This window comes from Seriola aureovittata, chromosome 1 (assembly GCF_021018895.1).
Source record: "Seriola aureovittata isolate HTS-2021-v1 ecotype China chromosome 1, ASM2101889v1, whole genome shotgun sequence".
NCBI lineage: Eukaryota > Metazoa > Chordata > Actinopteri > Carangiformes > Carangidae > Seriola > Seriola aureovittata.
The window spans coordinates 2,161,598-2,179,480 of NC_079364.1; the positions used below are offsets into that span (position 1 = coordinate 2,161,598).

The 17,883-nt window shown below is 45.9% G+C and overlaps 2 protein-coding genes, 1 long non-coding RNA gene and 1 other non-coding gene across 5 annotated transcripts; all 4 read left to right on the plus strand.

The window, feature by feature from the left end:
• Positions 1-373: 373 nt before the first annotated feature.
• On the plus strand, positions 374-4,115 carry LOC130173662 (uncharacterized). Of its 2 annotated transcripts, XR_008828466.1 has the most exons (4): positions 374-450; positions 547-663; positions 1,317-1,406; positions 3,446-4,115. It is a non-coding gene; the product is annotated as an uncharacterized LOC130173662 (long non-coding RNA). The 2 variants fall into 2 exon arrangements; XR_008828465.1 differs by lacking the exon at positions 3,446-4,115 and having other exon boundaries at positions 1,317-1,429.
• LOC130174783 (U6 spliceosomal RNA) lies at positions 2,501-2,606 on the plus strand. Its single transcript, XR_008828633.1, has one exon. It is a non-coding gene; the product is annotated as a U6 spliceosomal RNA (small nuclear RNA).
• A 1,238-nt stretch (positions 4,116-5,353) lies between the features above and the next one.
• LOC130169565 (uncharacterized) lies at positions 5,354-11,492 on the plus strand. The gene is made up of 15 exons (XM_056376424.1): positions 5,354-5,377; positions 5,904-5,934; positions 6,043-6,381; positions 6,457-6,647; positions 6,735-6,965; positions 7,055-7,164; positions 7,278-7,364; positions 7,804-8,054; positions 8,160-8,608; positions 8,725-9,040; positions 9,131-9,376; positions 9,493-10,054; positions 10,154-10,378; positions 10,478-10,788; positions 10,887-11,492. The coding sequence occupies exons 3-15, from the start codon at positions 6,043-6,045 to the stop codon at positions 11,403-11,405; spliced, it is 3,837 nt and encodes a 1,278-aa protein (XP_056232399.1). The 5' UTR covers positions 5,354-5,377; positions 5,904-5,934; the 3' UTR covers positions 11,406-11,492.
• Positions 11,493-13,206: 1,714 nt separating this feature from the next.
• On the plus strand, positions 13,207-16,995 carry guca1g (guanylate cyclase activator 1g). The gene is made up of 4 exons (XM_056380994.1): positions 13,207-13,401; positions 13,486-13,635; positions 14,247-14,343; positions 15,382-16,995. The coding sequence occupies exons 1-4, from the start codon at positions 13,210-13,212 to the stop codon at positions 15,501-15,503; spliced, it is 561 nt and encodes a 186-aa protein (XP_056236969.1). The 5' UTR covers positions 13,207-13,209; the 3' UTR covers positions 15,504-16,995.
• Positions 16,996-17,883: the final 888 nt, after the last annotated feature.

The window sequence follows — 17,883 nt, forward strand, 5'->3', positions numbered from 1 at the left end:
ACCATGAAGTATTTCCTTATTTGTGAAACCTCTGCTGAAGTGTAACTTAACAGGATGCTCCATGTTCCTCATTTTAAAGCCTCTGACATTTGCGTCTAAAACACAGAACCAAAAATTATGACTTTATTCTCATAAAAGTACAACTTTTGTGGCTTTTTTTTCTTGAAACATTGTGATTTTACTCTCAAAATTTGCTTTCGACTTATATTCCAATAATATTTTAACTTTATTCTTGTAATTTCAGATATAGTTTTTTTTTTCTTTTTTAAATACCTTTTCGTTTCTGAAAAGAAAATCTAATGATCAATGGATAAAAAACATTGACTCAGCTTCCGCCGTGTTATTTTTGCACACTTTACTACAAGGTCACGTAGATGTGAGCTGAAGGGTCACGTGCACATTTGGAAATTACCTGACCGCTCGTTACCTCCCACGCGCAACGCAGCAGTGGTAAGGAACAAATTATACAGATTTTTCACTTGGCATCGGTATAAAGTGTCTGATAAAGACTTCTGAGCAACATGTGACTTATTTCCCTGTCTGTAGGTCGAAGTGTCGGGCTCGTGGATGTTGAATTGAGGAGCACGCGATGCGGCGCTAGCTGGAGGCTAATTCGGAAGCTAGCGTGTGCGTCGAGTGTCACCCTGAGGCCTAGCTCTTCAGGTGAGCTGGATTCTTCTGTCCTTCTTGTTCCCGACTGAGTTGAGTGAGTGGTTTGCTCCGTTTAATTTGATATTTTCACTTACTTTGTCCGTGTAAAGTTGTAATTAATTCAGTTAATTCTCATGAGTGGAAAAGTCACCGTCAGTATAACCGTCTGTACCAGTGTCTGTTCACAAGTTCAATAAATATGTAAATCCATGGTGATTAATGAAAGACACGCATTTCTTCAGGAGGTTAAACACATTCTGAAGATGTTGTGGTAAATTCGGCTTATAAATATTAATCACAGCGACACTTAATGTCACTAATTGAAACGTTTAGGGTGTTTCCACTGCTCACCTGGATCCCCAGAGGTTCGTAGGGAGAACAGACATGAAGCTCACTGAACGTTATTTTTTATGCCGGATGTTTTAATGTAAACCTCCGGTGGAAAAGAGCATTAAATTATGTTTAAAGAGATAAAAATGCTTTGTGGAGAAACGATAAGATTTTAAATGGTCAAATTTCACAAATAGATTAAGGTTTGTTTGCATTAAACAGAGCGGTGTGTTTAATGGACTGTTGTTGTTTAACAATACAGCACTTCACATCAAACGTATGTAATTAAATAACCATTTTTTTGTCAGTAATATTTGATGTGTTTCTCTGTCCAGGTTCTACAGCGCCCCTCAGTCCACAGACGGTCACACACTGACACCTGGTGGAGAGTTTGTGAAACTGCAGTTGAGTATTGTGAATAAAACGTAAGGAGCAGACTAGAAGAAGAGGGCTTCAGTGATTCTTGTTCTGATACTGTGTCATTGTCATGTATGTGTAAACTCTCTGGGAATGTTATTCTTATGGGCGTAACCACGCATCCTTTGGGGGGGGTCGTGTCCCCCCCAATACTGGGAAAATACCAATCTGCCCCCCCCAATATTATGTATAAATATGTTAAATATTTCTTCCTTTTAGGAACCCTGGCTGTCAACTGACCCGTCTCTTGTTATTTCCGATTCATTTTCAATTTATTTCCGTTTGTTAAGGAAAACAAAAGTGTGTGACCACCCCCCTCCCAATTATACACTTGGTTGCGCCCATGTAACACCGGCTCCGTTTGAAGCGCCGGCTCCGACCGCCACACGACTGAGGGAGAAATTGGTCCGACCTTGCCCAAAAAGCGGAAAAAGCAGGACATACGAAATTTTTTTCAGACAGTAAGCCACTAGATAGCTAAAGAGGAGTGATGTTGTCAAAATGAGCGTGTTAATTTTTGAATTAATTTGAAATATTTAACTCGTTAAAAAGGGCTCAGTTTGTTAGTTAAGCTAGCTTGAAGTGAAGAGACTTGTATAATATGAAGCTAGTACCAACGATGTCATGATAGCCTGTCACAATTTGGGCTAAATGACAAATTAGGCTAATTCCTGTGGGGTAAAAACTTTCTCTTTGAGAAATGTGGACTCCCCCAATGTCTGTACCATGGTTACGCACTTGCTTATGGGAATGCAGGAGGGAGAGCCGGGGCTTAGACAACAGGATTGGTGGGCTGCAGGCAGGAGAACAAAAGACTAAGATAAGGCTCTTTGCATAAACTCCCATCAGCCCTGTGAGCTCTGGAGACTGTAAACAAAGCAATAAAGTCCTAAAACCGGGTCCAATCGAGCCACCTTGGTCCAGAGTAGGTATAGGGATCTTAATGCGTTACCCGGAAGTCTGTAAATTGTAGTTTTCTGTAAAGCGAAAGTCAACATAGAACGACTTTTTTCTCCTAGAAACGTAAGTTTCGTATTCACCATGACAGTTTGTACTTCCGGTGCAGACCCGGATATATACTGAGCCGAACCTTGTGATTGTCGTGTTACTTCGGTAACACATATACTAAAATTGGAACGATACAGAGAAGATTAGCATGGCCCCTGCGCAAGGATGACACGCAAATTCGTGAAGCGTTCCTCATTTTTCATTCAAATATTAATTATTCTCCACTGACTCTAATGGAACAGCGCCCCCACCGCCGGCGGCGCTGCCGGGAACTGCAGCGGCAGGAGTAGCTGTCTGTTACAAACTGCATCTGAAGTCATTATATGACTAAACCGACCTGCTCTTAAAAACAACAACTGTTAATAAAAACTACACGTCACACAGACAAAGGAACGGTAAGTGAAATAAATTAACTTAAAACTTACTTTTTCCGCGGGGTCGGAGCTTTGGAGCTGTCCCGTCTCCAGTTAGTTTAGAGCGGGGGGCGAGAGCCGGTCCACCGCAGGAGAGCGTCGTCCACACCGGGGAGCGGACCGAGGTGTTCCCACATCCACCACCATCTCAGCCCAACCTCACACGGGAACCTCCCCGACAACCCGCTGCCTGTCCGGCTGCCGACCACCCACCCTCCGGTAGCAGCGTCCTCCAGGCTTGGCTCCCCGCGCACTGTGCTCCTCTCTGGGTCACACAGGTGCAGTCACACGCTCTAATCACCCCAGGTGCAATCACTCACTGTCACCAGCTGCACGCGATGTTTCAACTCATTTTCTGCTCTGAAACTAGTGAAACGTTATTTTTTCTCCAAACCTCCTGCTCACGTCCTGACCCTCGGTCAGACCCTGGTCCTCATGATCCAGCTTCTCCGGTTCAGCCCGACTCTCTCTCTCCTCCAGTTATTGACTAAAACTCGTGTAGAAACCTGCTCATCTCCTGTAGAGAGCGTGACTCCGCGTGACGTTAGAAACAATCTGTGGTCGTTATATATCTGTTGTGTTTCTGTGTGAACAATTGAGACTATTTATTTTTTCTGTATTTTCAGTGATGATCAGCTGTTCCTCCTCTGTGTGAAGGATCACAGCGCCACCTACCGGACGAACTACATGTGACGCTGAAGTAAAATGTCACAACACACCTCAAATCTGAAAGTGACTTCCGGTGAGGTGCTTCTAAATAAAAGCCCCAGTGTGTTGATGGAGAACAGATAATATTATTGATAACACCATTATTATTTCCACTATATCAAACAGTCTGAGCTTAAATACAACAGTAAACAGATGCTCCGGGTCTCTCCCTCCCCAGAAGGTCAGCGGTTCGATACCCGGTTGTTACAAAACTGAAGAAAAGCTTCAGGAGTTGTTGCACAGTGTAACTAAGGTCATTGTAAATAATGTGGCTGCCTGATAAACACAGAACAGTGATGTATTATCTCCCAGACGGTGACAGAGGAAAAACCAAGATTAAGTGTCTGAGTGAAGTTGTTGTTAAACTGGACTGAGATCATGTGACTGAAGGCACCAGCTGATTCTGACTGAGTTCTGTCATTAACATGAATAATTACTGACTTTTTAATGTTTTGGCCTTTGAACCCTGACACCATGACTGTCATGAGCCATCTATGTTGTCTTGTTAGTGTTTCAGTTGCATGTTGTCCTCATGTTTACATGTTACATAATGTAAATAAATCATAAATAATAAATCTTTCAAACAAAGTGCAGAGTGAACTATTTACTTTGTATTTATTTGCAGATTTAAAAACAACATAAGCAGAGGAACACTGGCAGAAATGATAGATATGTAAGAAAGAAAGATAAACTATTTTTTAAAAAGAGAAAAGTCCCTCAGGTCCTCTTCTCTTTGGAGGGGTATCCGGCCTAAAGACGGTGGGGACCTCAGCGTCCTGCAGGTATGGTCCAGGTGGCAGGGGCAGGCTGTTCCACCCACTCAGGATGCCTTCAGCATCAGTGGGCCGTTTTGACACCTGCGGAAGCTTGGACTTTCCTAAAGAGTACATGAACATCAGCAGAGTGGTCTACTACAGTGACACAGAACATGAGAGAGACATGTCATATTATTATATTAATGCAGCTGGTGTGTGAAAACTTATTTCTTTTGAAGGAATGAAGCAGTTTGAATCTGTAACAGAGCAGAGGAGGACATGAGATCAAGGTGTTACTGCTGCATCATATATAAATACATATTCATACACAGTATATATATGTTTACACACAGATGTTCTGACATGTTTTATATCTATAATCGACATCAGCTTCTTGAACAGCGTGATCACTGACATATGTATGATTGACAAAAGCCTCATTTTCCCGCAAAAAAATTGCAAAAATTAAAGTAAAAGCAGCAAACAACATTAGCACTGTAACACTGTACAGACCGACTGACAGCGATGTGTTAGCATCATGTTTTTAGCCTAAAAGACGGTTGAACAACATGAATGTTAGCTGGCTAGCTCACAACAAATACAAATATTGTATATCACGAATTCCACGAAGTTAAAATGATAATTTGACATTTACTACAAATCCGCAAATATACGGAGTATACAGTGATAACGATCACTCGGCGTTTCACAACGAGCCGTAAAAACCCTTCGGTAAACAAAGTCTGACTAATACAACAGTCACAAACAAGTTTACTTTCCTCAAATATCTGATGAAGACGAGTGAATACTATACTTACGTCTTCAATATTGTACTTACGTCTTCAATATTGTACTTACGTCATCGTTCAGAAGTTGGAACAAATCCGGCTCTCCCATTGGATGGCAGAAGTATGTATTCTCGAAATTGGAACAAATCCAGCCATCTGATTGGCTGGCCGTTTCCCGGGGTTTGGAAGAATTGTAACAAATGCAGCACGGTGATCCAATCAGATGGCCGGATTTGTTCCAATCCCTGAGCTGTGACGCCCACGGTCAAGGCGAAGCGTTTTCTTCCGAGAAGAACGAGGTGAAGACGTGAGTGCAATAGTCAGTCGTTTTAATCAGATATTTGGGGAAAAACTTGTTTATGACCGATATATTAGTCAAACTTTGTGTACCGAAGTCATCGTTATCACTGTATACGAGGATTTTGTCGTTCTGGAAATGTCGAATTATCATTTTAACTTCGTGGAATTCGTGATACGCATTATTTGTATTTGTTGTAAGCTAGCCAGCTAACATTCATGTTGTTCAACCGTATTTTAGGCTAATTACATGATGCTAACACACCGCTGTCAGTCGGTCTGTACAGAACTACAGTGCTAATGCTGTTTGCTGCTTTTACATTCATTTTACATGTTGAGGCGGCAAAAAAATGAAGCTTTTGTCATTCATGTTGGCCATAAAGTTGGAATCATTTTGTTTTCAGACACAATCCTATTTAAATGCATCAGTAATATATATATATATATATATTGTGTATTAATATGTATTTATACATGATACAGAGTGAACTGAGCAGTAAGACCTTGATCTCACATCCTCCTCTGCTCTGTTACAGATTCAAACTGCTTCATTCTTTAAAAAGAGATGTAAGTTTTCACGCAGCAGTTGCACTAATATAATAATATGGCATGTATGTCTCATGTTCTGTGTCACTGTAGTAGACAACTCTGCTGATGTTTATTTGCTCTGTTTAGATGGAAAATCCAACTTTCAGGAGGTGCCCGAATGGCACCCTCCTCATGGGGGCCTCCAGCGAGGCCCAAGCCCTTGGCCGTCGCCCGGTCGCCACTGTCAAAGCCAAAAAGCCGGAGGAGGTGGATGCAGAGGCCTGGGCCCACGTCGCCTCCGAGGGTGGCGACACTGGAAACGCCACCCTCATCCTGAGCCGGTGGAAGGTCCAGTTCGGCAGTTACCAGGGCAAGACCTTCCACTGGCTGCTGGAGAATGACGTGGGCTACGCCGTCAACCTGGTTGCCTCCCACCAGAAGGAGCGAGAGAGCACAGGGTCTGAGTCCCCGCTGATGGCCAACAAGGTAGAGTCCTTCAGTCTGATTGATGCTGTACAGAGTCTGCGGACACAGTCTTAACCTGTCTTTGCGTCCTTGTAGGACGCACTCACCCGCTACTCCTCAGCGTACCCTGACTTTGTGGAGGCAGTCAGGTTCCACAGTGCGTTTGAGGAGGCGCGGGTGAAGTCCCTCCAGCCTGGTCAGGAGGGACAGGCGCTTGTTGGCTTCGGGGACTTCAAATTCGAGACCCTGCAGAGCCTGTACGAGTCTGAGGACCCCATAAAAATCCGGTATGTTGTAAAAGCATTTGCAAATACAGCTGCTGTGATAACTGTCAATGGTAAGAGTCATGTGACAAGTTGTCTGATTTCTCATAGATTTGTCAACTACCTGCGGAGGAAGGCGCCAGCTCCGGGCACGCAGATGGAGAACGTTGTCCGCTACGTTAAGAAGAGGGACAGACAGAGAGCGAGTGCTGCTACTGCATCCACCGCCATGGCCACAACTGCCACGGCCACAACAGCCACGGCCACGGCCATAACTGCCACCGCCAGCAGCAGCTCAGCCTCTGTCTTGGCCGTGAGCCAGGGAGCCAGGAGTGCGTCAAAGTATGTGTTTTCATTGAAAGCCCTCCTCCTGAGAAAATGTTGTATCATGTATGTACGTCATGTCACATCATAGATTCTATTCGTTACAGGCCTCTTGGTTCTGCGCTCACGGCCTTCGTCTGCGGGCGGCGTTCTCTGTCTGCGGTGGAAATGCAGGCAAAAATAAAGAAGCTGGTGGCCACTCAGCCTGCATTTCCAGGCAAGCTCAAGTCCATTTACATTAAAGCCAGAGTTTAACTTCATTATTATGTTTGTTTCTAATGTTTTGTCGCTGTATATTTTCTGTTTCTCTCTCTCGTGGTGAACTTTCAGCCTCCTCCAGACCAGCTCTTCCCTCAGTGTCATCGGAGGAGATCTCGGACCAAGAGCTGGTCAGGGCAGTAGTTGACATAGAGGAGTGTAAGTAAAATATAAAGTCATATTTATGTGAAATATCGTCAGAAATGTTTTCATTGCTTTTGACTGCTTTTTTTTTCCCTTATTATAAATGTTTGTGTAATCGGAAGGACAGGAGACGACAGGGTAAGTCTTGATTCAATGAAAAGTTTCGCGGTGTGAGTCTCATATCCCTAACTGACATTCTGGCCCATCAGCTGTTAACACATCACTAACGGCGGCTTCCGTAGAATCACTCTTTGTTCATCCTCTTCCCTGCATGACTCCTGTAGCTGCTGCCTGCATCGCTGCCTACACTTGTCTGTCTAATCTGTCTCACCTTGCTTCCTCTCAGACCATCATGTGACTGTCTGTGTGGACGTCTCTGAGCTGCTCTGCCCCTCAGTATGAACACATGAATCTGATTCTGTCATGTAACTGAAAAACTTTATTTCTCTTTCAGCCTCAGAAGTACAGGCCCCTCTCTCTCTCTCGCCGCCGCATCGATCTCCACCTCCACCTCCACTTCCTGTCCCGGCAACTGCAGCCAGGCCGCTGCCACCGCCTGCCCCGGCCGCCCAGACCGCCCCTGCCCCGGCCGCCCGGACCGCCGCTGCCACCGCTGCAACCCTGCAGGCCCCCGTGGAGCACAGTATGGAGGAGTTGCCCGCACCAGCCGTCCTCCCTCCCCCACAACCTGCTGGCTGTGCTGAGGTGAGGCTGTCTGTCAAACAGTAAACATTGCTTATCAAAGGCCCTCTCTGCCGCCCTCACCTCTGACATTAAAAGTTGTGTACGTTCCTCTCATTCTCCCTTCAGCTGCTTCCAGTGTCCTGGCGGGCAGCTCTCACAGTAGAGCAGCAGCAGTGGATCGGTCAGGTGCTGTTCACCAGGGACAGCTCGGGGAGGCCCCGGCTCACCGGTGAGCTGAGCCTCTGGTGGCACCCTCCCCAAGCCCGGCCGATCTACAATCAGCCTCCCGCGTCCCCCAACCCCTTCTTCGCATGTCGGCTGTTCCTGTGGATGCCGCACCGCATGTGGTGTCTGCAGCTGACATGCCCCCAGCCTTCGTGCACCGGGTCCATGACGAAGGCTGGGCTGTACCGGACCATCCGGAGGGTCCTGGACATCGACGGCTGGTATCTCATGGCCACTGAGTACCTGGAGTGCTGTCGATGCAAGAAGAAGGTTGGCGGGTGGTCACAGGGCATCATACGGCAGCTGTCCCCCACCTACAGCTGCCAGTTTCCAGCCATACTTACATACAAGTAAGAGAACATTCATCTCTGTGTATTTGTATCTCTGTCGTTTGCTTTGAACGTAGCGTTTGATGTGTTCACGCGGTGACGCAGCTGTATATAATGTCGGTGCTGTGTTTCCGCAGGTTGTCCTGTGACCTCAGGGTGGTTCAGCAGCTGAGGTCTCGCACTCTGGGCAACAGTGCTACCCGGCTGTACAACACCCTGCGGGAGGCGCACTCGGACTCCTGGATGCGGAAAGCGATAGAGTACCTCGGCGTGTGCGAGCAGTTCCTGGCCTTGAGGGGGCACGTTACACCGCCGCCCCAGATGCCCCCTGTGCCGTCACCCGTCTGGCTGCTGACGGTGTACGGTTACGACGTCCTGACGCGGCTGGAGGAGTACAAGGCCAGGATCACGTCCACCTTCGGATCCATCTTAAAGATGGATTCCACCAAGAAGGCGAGTAGAGTTTATCGGAGCGTATTGTGTTCTCACAGCCGCCGTCACATCGCACGTTAATGTTTGAAACCTCTTTCTCTCTCCGTCCAGGTGACGAAGAAGCTCGCCGGCGCCGCCTCAGACACGGCCGCCTGCGTTACCAACGTGGGTAATGAGTACGGGCAGGTCCTCATGAGCGTCCTCACCTGCTCCGAGGGCACAGAGGGCCTGTCCAGGATGGCGGCCGGACTGATGAGGCGGTACCGACTCGCCGGGGTACCTCCCCCTCAGCTGATGTACGTGAACCACGACTGCTGCAGGAGAGACGGCCCGTCCAAGACGGCTGCCTTGTTTCATGTACGGAACCGAGAATCACGTTTCACACACTCAGTAATGTAAACTGAACCTGAGATGCACTGTACAAAAATTCTAGAAAAATGAACGGGCTTGTTGGGTTTGTTTCTCTGTGGCAGGAGTGGGGACAGCTCGTTGTTCGGCTCGACATCTGGCACCTGATGTGGCGCTTCGCATCGGGTGTCACCACCGAGAGCCACGAGCTGTACCCCACCTTCATGAGGCAGCTGTCTGACTGCATCTTTGAGGTGGACCCCGGAGATGCGGGCCGTCTCATGGAGGCCAAGCGGTCCCAGCTTGAGGGGAGGCACGGGACGGTCGCCCTGACCGACGCCGAGGTGATCCGGAGGATCTCCAGGGAGGAGTGGAGGCTCCACTGTCGTCGGAGGACACGTGGGGCGGAGGAGACGACGCTCCTCATCCAGGAACTCCTCAACACCTTCGGTGGACCGGCAGGACGCGACACCCTGGGCGTCCCGTTGCTAGACGCTTTCCGCATCCAGGACATATGGAGCACGCAGAGGCGCCACATCAGCTGCATCCAGGACCCAGCGGGAGTGCAGCTGTACACACAGACCGGCAGGCTGACAAAGGGCGGGTTCATCCTGCCGGTTTATCGCTGCGCGAGGGGCTCCACATCTCTGGGGTCCTTCCACCTCCACCTCAACCGGTTCATCCCAGGTACGTGCGTGTGTCTCACAGCTCGCCATTATGTTTATCGTGTATTTATATCACATGCAAAAGTAAATTCATTTTTGATCCAAACCCATTTTTCCACAGGGAAACGAGCAAGTGCCAAGTACTTTCAAGCGTTCCTGGTCGATGGACTGGTGAGGTGGAACGAGGACCGCGCAGCCGCAGCTGCACCTCCGTCTGCAGCTGAGGGACAGGTGGCGTCTCTGCACTCCTACAGTGGCCACCTCAAGCACGTCCTTAACCTGAAGAGCCAAAGGGTGCTTGGCCTTCAGATGGTTAAGGACTTCACCAAGCCTGCTGAGTACACAGGTACGTGATTTTAAACTTCATAACGCGACGCTAACGTCAGAACTACGACAAAAGGAGCGCTAATCGGATCCACCGCTCTGTGTCTTTGCTGTCTCGCAGGAGAACTCATCGGGGTGGAGTTCCTGTTTGCCCAGACAGGCAGAGTGCTTGAGGACGTCAGCGTGGACCCTGACGTTCCGGACGAGGCCGCCGCCGTCGAGTTGCTGGAAGAGGTGGATGAGGGTATGGAGGAGGATGTTGAGGACCCCACCGTCTTCGGGCCGGATACCCCATCCACCAGCGCGGCGGCCCGGTCAGGTGATCCAGCTGACGCACCCAGGTCTGAGCCAGCGGCCTCACACCAAGATGCCCCTCCTGAGGCCCCTGAGGTTCAGGCCCCTGCTCTCCAGCCGCCTTCTTCAGACTCTGATGTACGTTGACTAAGTGCAAACAGTAATAATAGGAATAATAATAACGACAATAACAATAATATAATAATGATATTTTCTTGTGCTTTAATTTGGAGCAGGGGAGCGGCATGGTCCCTGCTCCAGCTTCTGCACACGGGACCGCCCCCCCAGCGACGGGGCTGTCCTTGGTTCAAGTGGGACAAGGACAGCCCCTCACCTGTCACATCCCAGAGGATCAGCCTGGGCCCCCTGGCAGGGGTCTGCCTCCTCCTCCTCCTCCTCCTCCTCCTGTTGATGAGGAACAACCACGGCCCTCGTCCGCTGCTGGCGCCCCTCCCCTCGCCCCGCTCCAGTCATCTGCTCCACAGCCGCCTCCTCTTCCTGGACGTGTACCAAGGACCACCGCCTACAGGAAGAGGAAGGCGGCCGAAGCCTCAGCTACGGGACCAGAGCCGCTCCCCGGAGCAAAAGCCCCCCGCCGGCAGCCCACATCGTACACCTGCAGCAAGTGTGGCCAGCCCAAAAGGATCGACACTGGCCACACTCGCATAGCAGGTGTGTCATACTGTGCGGCTGTCGGCGGAAAGACTGTAGAAGAGTGGAGGGAGGAGATGAAGAAAAAACAGAGGAGGACCTGAGGGACTTTTTTTTTTTTTCTTTCGTTTGTTCCCTCTTTTTATGTTTTTAAAATCTGTAAATAAATAAATTAAATAGTTCACTCTGCACTTTGTTTGAAAGCTTTATTATTAATTTTATACATTATGTTACATGTAAACATGAGGAAAATATGCAACTGAAACACTAACAAAACAACATGGATGGCTCCTGCCAGTCACGGTGTCAGGGTTCAAAGATCATACAATAGAAAGTCAACACAAATGTGACAGAACTCAGTTGACAATCAGCTGTTGTGAATTACATCTTTCATTCCTCCTGCTCGGCCAAGGCTCCCATAAAAGCAGTGGATGTTGAATTAGTGCCTTTATCAGATGTTTGACACATGGTGTGTGCTGGTGGGGATCAGTGACAACATATAATCCACACAGTGCAGCCTCAGTCTGACAAGATAACGACAGCTGCATCAGCTGATCACTTGTGCATCATACACCCAGCTCAGAACCATCAATGAACCATGGAGTTCTCATGGTTTACACACTGTCCACATAGTTATATACACATACTGTGTGTAGATAAAGGGTTAACCAACCACTGGTGTTTGATCATGTGACAGTCACATGATCTCAGTCCAGTTTAAAAACAACAACAACAACTTACGTTATACATCGCTGAGAGGTTTTATTGTTGTTCATTTATTAGGCTGCCACATTGTTCACATATACCTCAGGTAACAACCGCTAAAGCTTTTCTCGAGTTTTGTTACGAGCGGGGATCGAACCGCCGACCTCCCGCTCCGCGGCGAAAACACAGGAGCAAACCCCCCCTTCCCTCCTTTTTAAGTAAGTTTAGTAAGTTATGCCTTTAATGATTTCATTGCAGGCACATAAAAAGGTAAAATAATATTCTGCTTACACTTTTTAATCAATTTCTTGTTTGTTGTTTGTATTGATGTTACACTCTCTCTCTCAGGTCAACAAGAAAACAACATGACGATGAAACACAAACGTGAGTAAATCTTCTGTATTAGAAATGCACTGCTGCTCTGTATGGAACACAATATACAGGTTACCTGTGATTTTAAGGTGCTTCAGGGATGAGTCCTAATTAGTTAGCACTTCAGGATACCTTGTTCCAAAGTCTCTGGGGTTTTTCTTTTTGTTAGATGACTGAAAGGTCTGTGGGTAACACGAGCTAAATACATTTTCACCTTTCACTCTACGACATAAAATACGTCGGTAAATACCCCACTTGTCATTTTTCTTTAAGCTTTTACGTTTCTTAAAAAAGGCGGGTTGCTAACAAGCGGCTGAATGAGACTACAGAGGTTGATGGGGACGTTAAACATCATCATCTCACAAACTGTTACTAACTTTGTGAGAGGAAAGGCTTTTGTGGAAGAGGTCTGCAGCTCCGTAGTGGTGATGCTGAAGCCTAACATTAGTTAACATTAATATAACATTAGCTTTTTACTTCCGCCGATTATATTTATTGTTCCAAGAGTTTATTTTCTGCTGACCAGGACTTACAGGCATGGAACTAAACACAGGTGATCTAAACTAATACAGCACACAGGAAAACTGAAAATCCAAATGCATAAATCTACCTACTTGGATAATACCTTCATGGATACAGATTAAGTGATTAACAAGCTAATCTAATTGACCTCTTACTTCTTAGTGGACTGCCATCATCCTCCTGCTCAGAGAGCGGCTGGATGCTGGTGCAGATTTCTCAGTGCAGATTCCTCAGTGCAGACCTGCAGACAGGAACTACAACCGTCACCAGAACAAGTCGTGATTTCTTCCTTCAGGGTAACCGGAGACCATGGGACAAGAAGAGAGCCACACCGAGGAGATGGACTTGGCTCAGATTCAGGATCTGTGCATCATCTTCATGAAGGAGTGTCCGAGCGGCGCGCTGCACCTCCACGAGCTGAAGAGGATCTTCGGGGTGCCGAGCAGCTCTGAGGAGTCCCTCTACGTCGAGACCATATTCCGCTCCTTTGATACGAACCAGGTGAAAACGCACACAGCAGTTTTTAATTATACAATCCAAATTTTAATTCCCATGTAAATTTAACTCTGAATTATTTGCCTACAGGATAACACACTTGATTTCCTCGAGTATGTGGCGGCACTTCACCTGATCTTTAGAGGGAACCTTGAAGATCGGCTCAAGTGGTCTTTCAAGATGTATGACAAGGACGGGAACGGCAAGCTGGACAGACAGGAGGTGAAACGCATCATAAGGGTGAGAAAACCCCCCTCAAACATTTATTCACAAACATTCATTACAACTTGTACAGTAAGTTATGAACGATGGTTTTGTAGAAATGTGAATAAAGTGTGGTTGTATTTTCCGCTGATGTCTGAAATCGTCCAAATGACCAGGTTTCGTAACACAAATCCTCTCAGGACAGATTATAGTAGTGGCCCAGTGACAGGGCTTAGGACCAGGGGTCATGCACTGTAGGTCCACAGGCTGTTAGATAAGGAGTGGGTGGGCTCTGTTGGTGCTATTCTTGAAGTGAACATCTTTAGCATACTTTACAGTAAGCCTCTAAATTAAGAAAGATAAATCTAGCCTACTGTGCACATGATCTGATTTACCTGACAAGGAATTAGGTAATATTTGTAATCCAGTGACCCAAGAGAAAGTTTTATTCCTTCTTATTTTAGTTAAAGTAGATCAACATTAGTATTCTAGTATTGCATTAAAAAAACAAACAAGCAGGAAAGATCTTTCTTCTCCTTACAGAGCTGTCCGTGATGTATGACATCTGCTGAGCTGTCACTGACAGTCGTGCAGAACTGGAGGGGTTAGTGAATAAAGCTTGGACTGATCTCATGTGTCTCACACAGATTATTTACAAAATCAAGTTCCAGACGAGCAGCGTCAACATGTCTCCGTCTGAGATCTGCGACCGGATCTTCGAGTTGGTCGACCAGAATAATGACGGTACGTAAGAACGAAGCTTCAGCGTGTCGTGACGAAGAATCACATGTGCGGTTTTGTCACACTGGCTGTAAAAAGATCCACAGTTCTTGTTAGTCAAACAGTTTGACTCTTCAAATCTTCAGGTTGTTCGTCCGTCTTGTTCTCATGAACGCCATGAGGGACTCAAGAACGAACTGTTAACACTTTGGTGGTCAAAGGTCAGGGTCACGGTGACCTCACAAAACACATTTGGGGACATAACTCAAGATAAGATAAGCAGCACTCTGCATTCAGAGGCTGCACCTGAAGACCGATTGCGTCACAGTGGTGCAACTATAATGTCCCATCTCAAGGCTCCTCCGAATGCGTCCTTCTCCAACAGGTGGATCCTTCGTGGCTCAACCTATCCCATGATTCATTGCAGGCCGGTATTGAAAGCAAACAACACTGACAGAGAGCCTGAGGATTACACTTTTAAATCTGAGTATTGGGTTTCAGCTCAGTTCAACAGCTAACGGTACAACTGTTAAAACCAAGAGCTTTAAAACCTCAAGTTTTTGTAAATAGAAGTTTAGCCGTGTTGTCAAGGTTGCTAAGCAACAGGAGCCATGCTTTTCGACGCAACAGTAAAGGCGGGAACAGCTGATGACGCAATCCTCCGTAGGCCAGATAGTCGTAACTATTTTTTTGTAATGTACAGATGAGCTTTTTATTAAGTTACCAAAAAAAACATTAAGATTTATTCATTAAGAGCTACAGATTTATTTTGAACAAATAAGAGGGACGAGCACAATCAAATCTGGACAAACTCTCTATGTTTAAGTAGAAACTGTGCTGATCATAAACCAGCTGTAAACTTAGTGGATGTTCCTCTGTTGGTTCTGTTTGGAGAAAAGAGAAATACACCTTTTTAATTTTGATGATTCCTGTCACTTAATCTGTCTTAATCCGACATTTTGACCTCAGACGCTGATGCTTGTGGATAAATGTGAAACGTAGATTTTTCTCCTGTTGTGTTACACGCAGTCATCAGTGTGGATTGTCTCTTTGTCCTCACAGGTCAGATAACTTTGTCAGAGTTCATGGAGGGAGCACAAAAAGACGAATGGGTCATGAACCTGCTCAAGTTGGACATCAACGCCACCAGCTGGGTCACCCAGAACTGTGTGAAGTTACCATGACTCCCAGGATCTGTGGGGTCACCGCCCACATGTTTTGGATTGAGGTGCTGACTTCATACCTTGGGTTTAGAAGCTTTGCCTTCGCTTCCTGTGACTTGAAGCTGGAGAGCGATGCACTTTGTCATGGCTGCAGCTCTGCCAGGATTTTGACGGCTGGTCCAAAGGTCCGAGTCCTTGCTGTGGTCCGTCTTGGCAGTGAGCTCATGTCTCTGTTGAAAAAAATCCAATACTCACATAGAAAGTGTGTTGTTAAAAGCTATACGGTCGGTTATTGTATATTTATTAATGCATGTATCTTTAGTTTAGACATGTCGGCCATAATGGATTTGTAAACAAATAAATAACCCCAAAGTAAAGAGTCAACTTTACATTGACAAGAAAAACAATTATTTTATTTCTAATTATTCTACCTGATATAATCGTTACAGTTATTTGTTGCTAAATAATTTAAACATAAACAATTTTGAAATTGGTTAAATATTTTGTAGTAATAGTATAACTGTAACATATAGAAATATCTTGGTGGTGTTCTTGTTTCTGCAGAGGGCTGATAAAAATACCAACATCATATTGCACTAATTTGTAAACCCATCTAAGAGTTTAAAGCAGTATTCATTTCTTTTGGCCACTCGGGGGCAACAAAACAAACTAAAACTCAACATTAACATCAGAAGAAGAAGCACACGTATTTGCAAACAGTTGCTTACTTACTGTACGTTCAGACCGAAACGCTCTGGCAGCTCTGTCGAGAGGTTTGTGGACACGCTGACGTAGATGAAATAGACATCTAGCTGCTAGCAAGTTTGTTCAGGATGGTTGGTTTTGTAAAAACTTTATTTAAATGGCCTGAAAAGCAAACACTCATGTCCACCGGTATCTTTGTAAAAGGGTTTAAGTTAACTTTAACGTTAGCGTTACCGACTGATTTGCATTAAGTTGTAACGCAACTGGGGGAAATCCCGCCACCACAATTTTCAGTTGTTCCTCTATTGTTCCGATGTTTGATGGGAACAAAACACGGTTGTGTTCTCTAGCGTTCTCAAAGCGCAGCACTTCCACATTCTGATTGGTTGCCGCCAAACCGTGTCATAGCTCATTACCATGAAGTCGCCTGGACTTCAACTTCTTCTGATGCCCACACCCCCCATGTCGCGCCGCCAACGGCCACGCTGCTGTTCGCCGCCAAGAGTGATGTTTTCGCCGCTTTCGGTCTGAACGTACAGTCAAACAGTTCGCAGACAGAGCAACATTAACTCTTGTTTGAAGTTTCGTTTCAAGTTGTTTGAGTGTAAAATGTAAAATTCATTCTTCTTTGATAAACTGGTGAATATCTGGCCCCTTCTTCACCAGATCGTCTCTTACTGTGTCCGTCCTTTAGTGATGGGCGACACGGGGAACTGTGAAACAATATGTCTGAAGAAAAGAAAAATGCAGCCCTGAGAGAAAAACTCTGTATTTGTTTCAGATGTGTATTTATTTTGTTATTAAAACATATTTTTATAAAAACTTAAAGCTGTGTTTCCTTCACCTTGTTGGGTACGGTGTCTTTTTGATTGTGCCACAAGGAGGCGCCGGACGCAGAACATTTCAAACCCTACATTTAGCTCATCAGTTTGTCAGACATCCAAGAGACCCACCCACCTTTCACAGTCCATATCATTACTTACACTTATGACCAGGTGTTGGAAAAACAAGCTGTACCATGTTTCATGTATTCTCATGTAGATAATCTGGATTTCACCACACCTGTTATCAATGTCAGACCAGAGGAGAAAATATTAATGTTGAAATTACCATTACATTAATTAATTCTGGCAGGTGATCATTTAAAAATAAAGAACTATCTGCTGATAAAACACGATATTTGTCCAAACAACAAACTTTAGATGAAAGATGCAATTTGATCTTTGGATACGAAAAATGTTTAAAACTTTGACAGTAAAAGATTCACGTCCATCAGTCTGAGTTTGATGAACAATATGGTGATAATCAATCTAAAGTATTGTTATTGATGTTTTCTGGTGCAGTTAAACCTGTTTATTTCAGTTATGATCACATGGAAACTCTGTCACATCAGGACGTTTATGTTTATCTTGAGCTGGTTTATGTTTCGCTGTGAGTTTACCAGGCAGGTCAGGTCGGGCGGACTGTGTAGATTTAGACAGACCTCAGTGGATCAACAGTTTTACAGACCCCGCTCAGGCTGTATTTTGACGTCATCCGTCTTTTAATCTCGCTGGGAGTTTGGTGGTGACTTTTCGTCTGGATCGGGACAATCCACTCTTCTCTGCAGTCAAAGAGCCGACAGATCTGCTGCGCAGGCAAATTCATTAGCGAGTCAATCAGTATTTGTCTTCAGGGCAATGTGGGGTGGCGTTGT

Coding starts and splice junctions, on each gene's coding strand:
- LOC130169565 (XM_056376424.1), top strand. CDS start 6,043: ATGGAAAATCCAACTTTCAGGAGGTGCCCGAATGGCACCCTCCTCATG. Junction 6,382..6,456: donor CCCCGCTGATGGCCAACAAG/GTAGAGTCCTTC, acceptor GCGTCCTTGTAG/GACGCACTCACCCGCTACTC. Junction 10,789..10,886: donor CGCCTTCTTCAGACTCTGAT/GTACGTTGACTA, acceptor AATTTGGAGCAG/GGGAGCGGCATGGTCCCTGC.
- guca1g (XM_056380994.1), top strand. CDS start 13,210: ATGGGACAAGAAGAGAGCCACACCGAGGAGATGGACTTGGCTCAGATT. Junction 13,402..13,485: donor GCTCCTTTGATACGAACCAG/GTGAAAACGCAC, acceptor ATTTGCCTACAG/GATAACACACTTGATTTCCT. Junction 13,636..14,246: donor AGGTGAAACGCATCATAAGG/GTGAGAAAACCC, acceptor TGTCTCACACAG/ATTATTTACAAAATCAAGTT.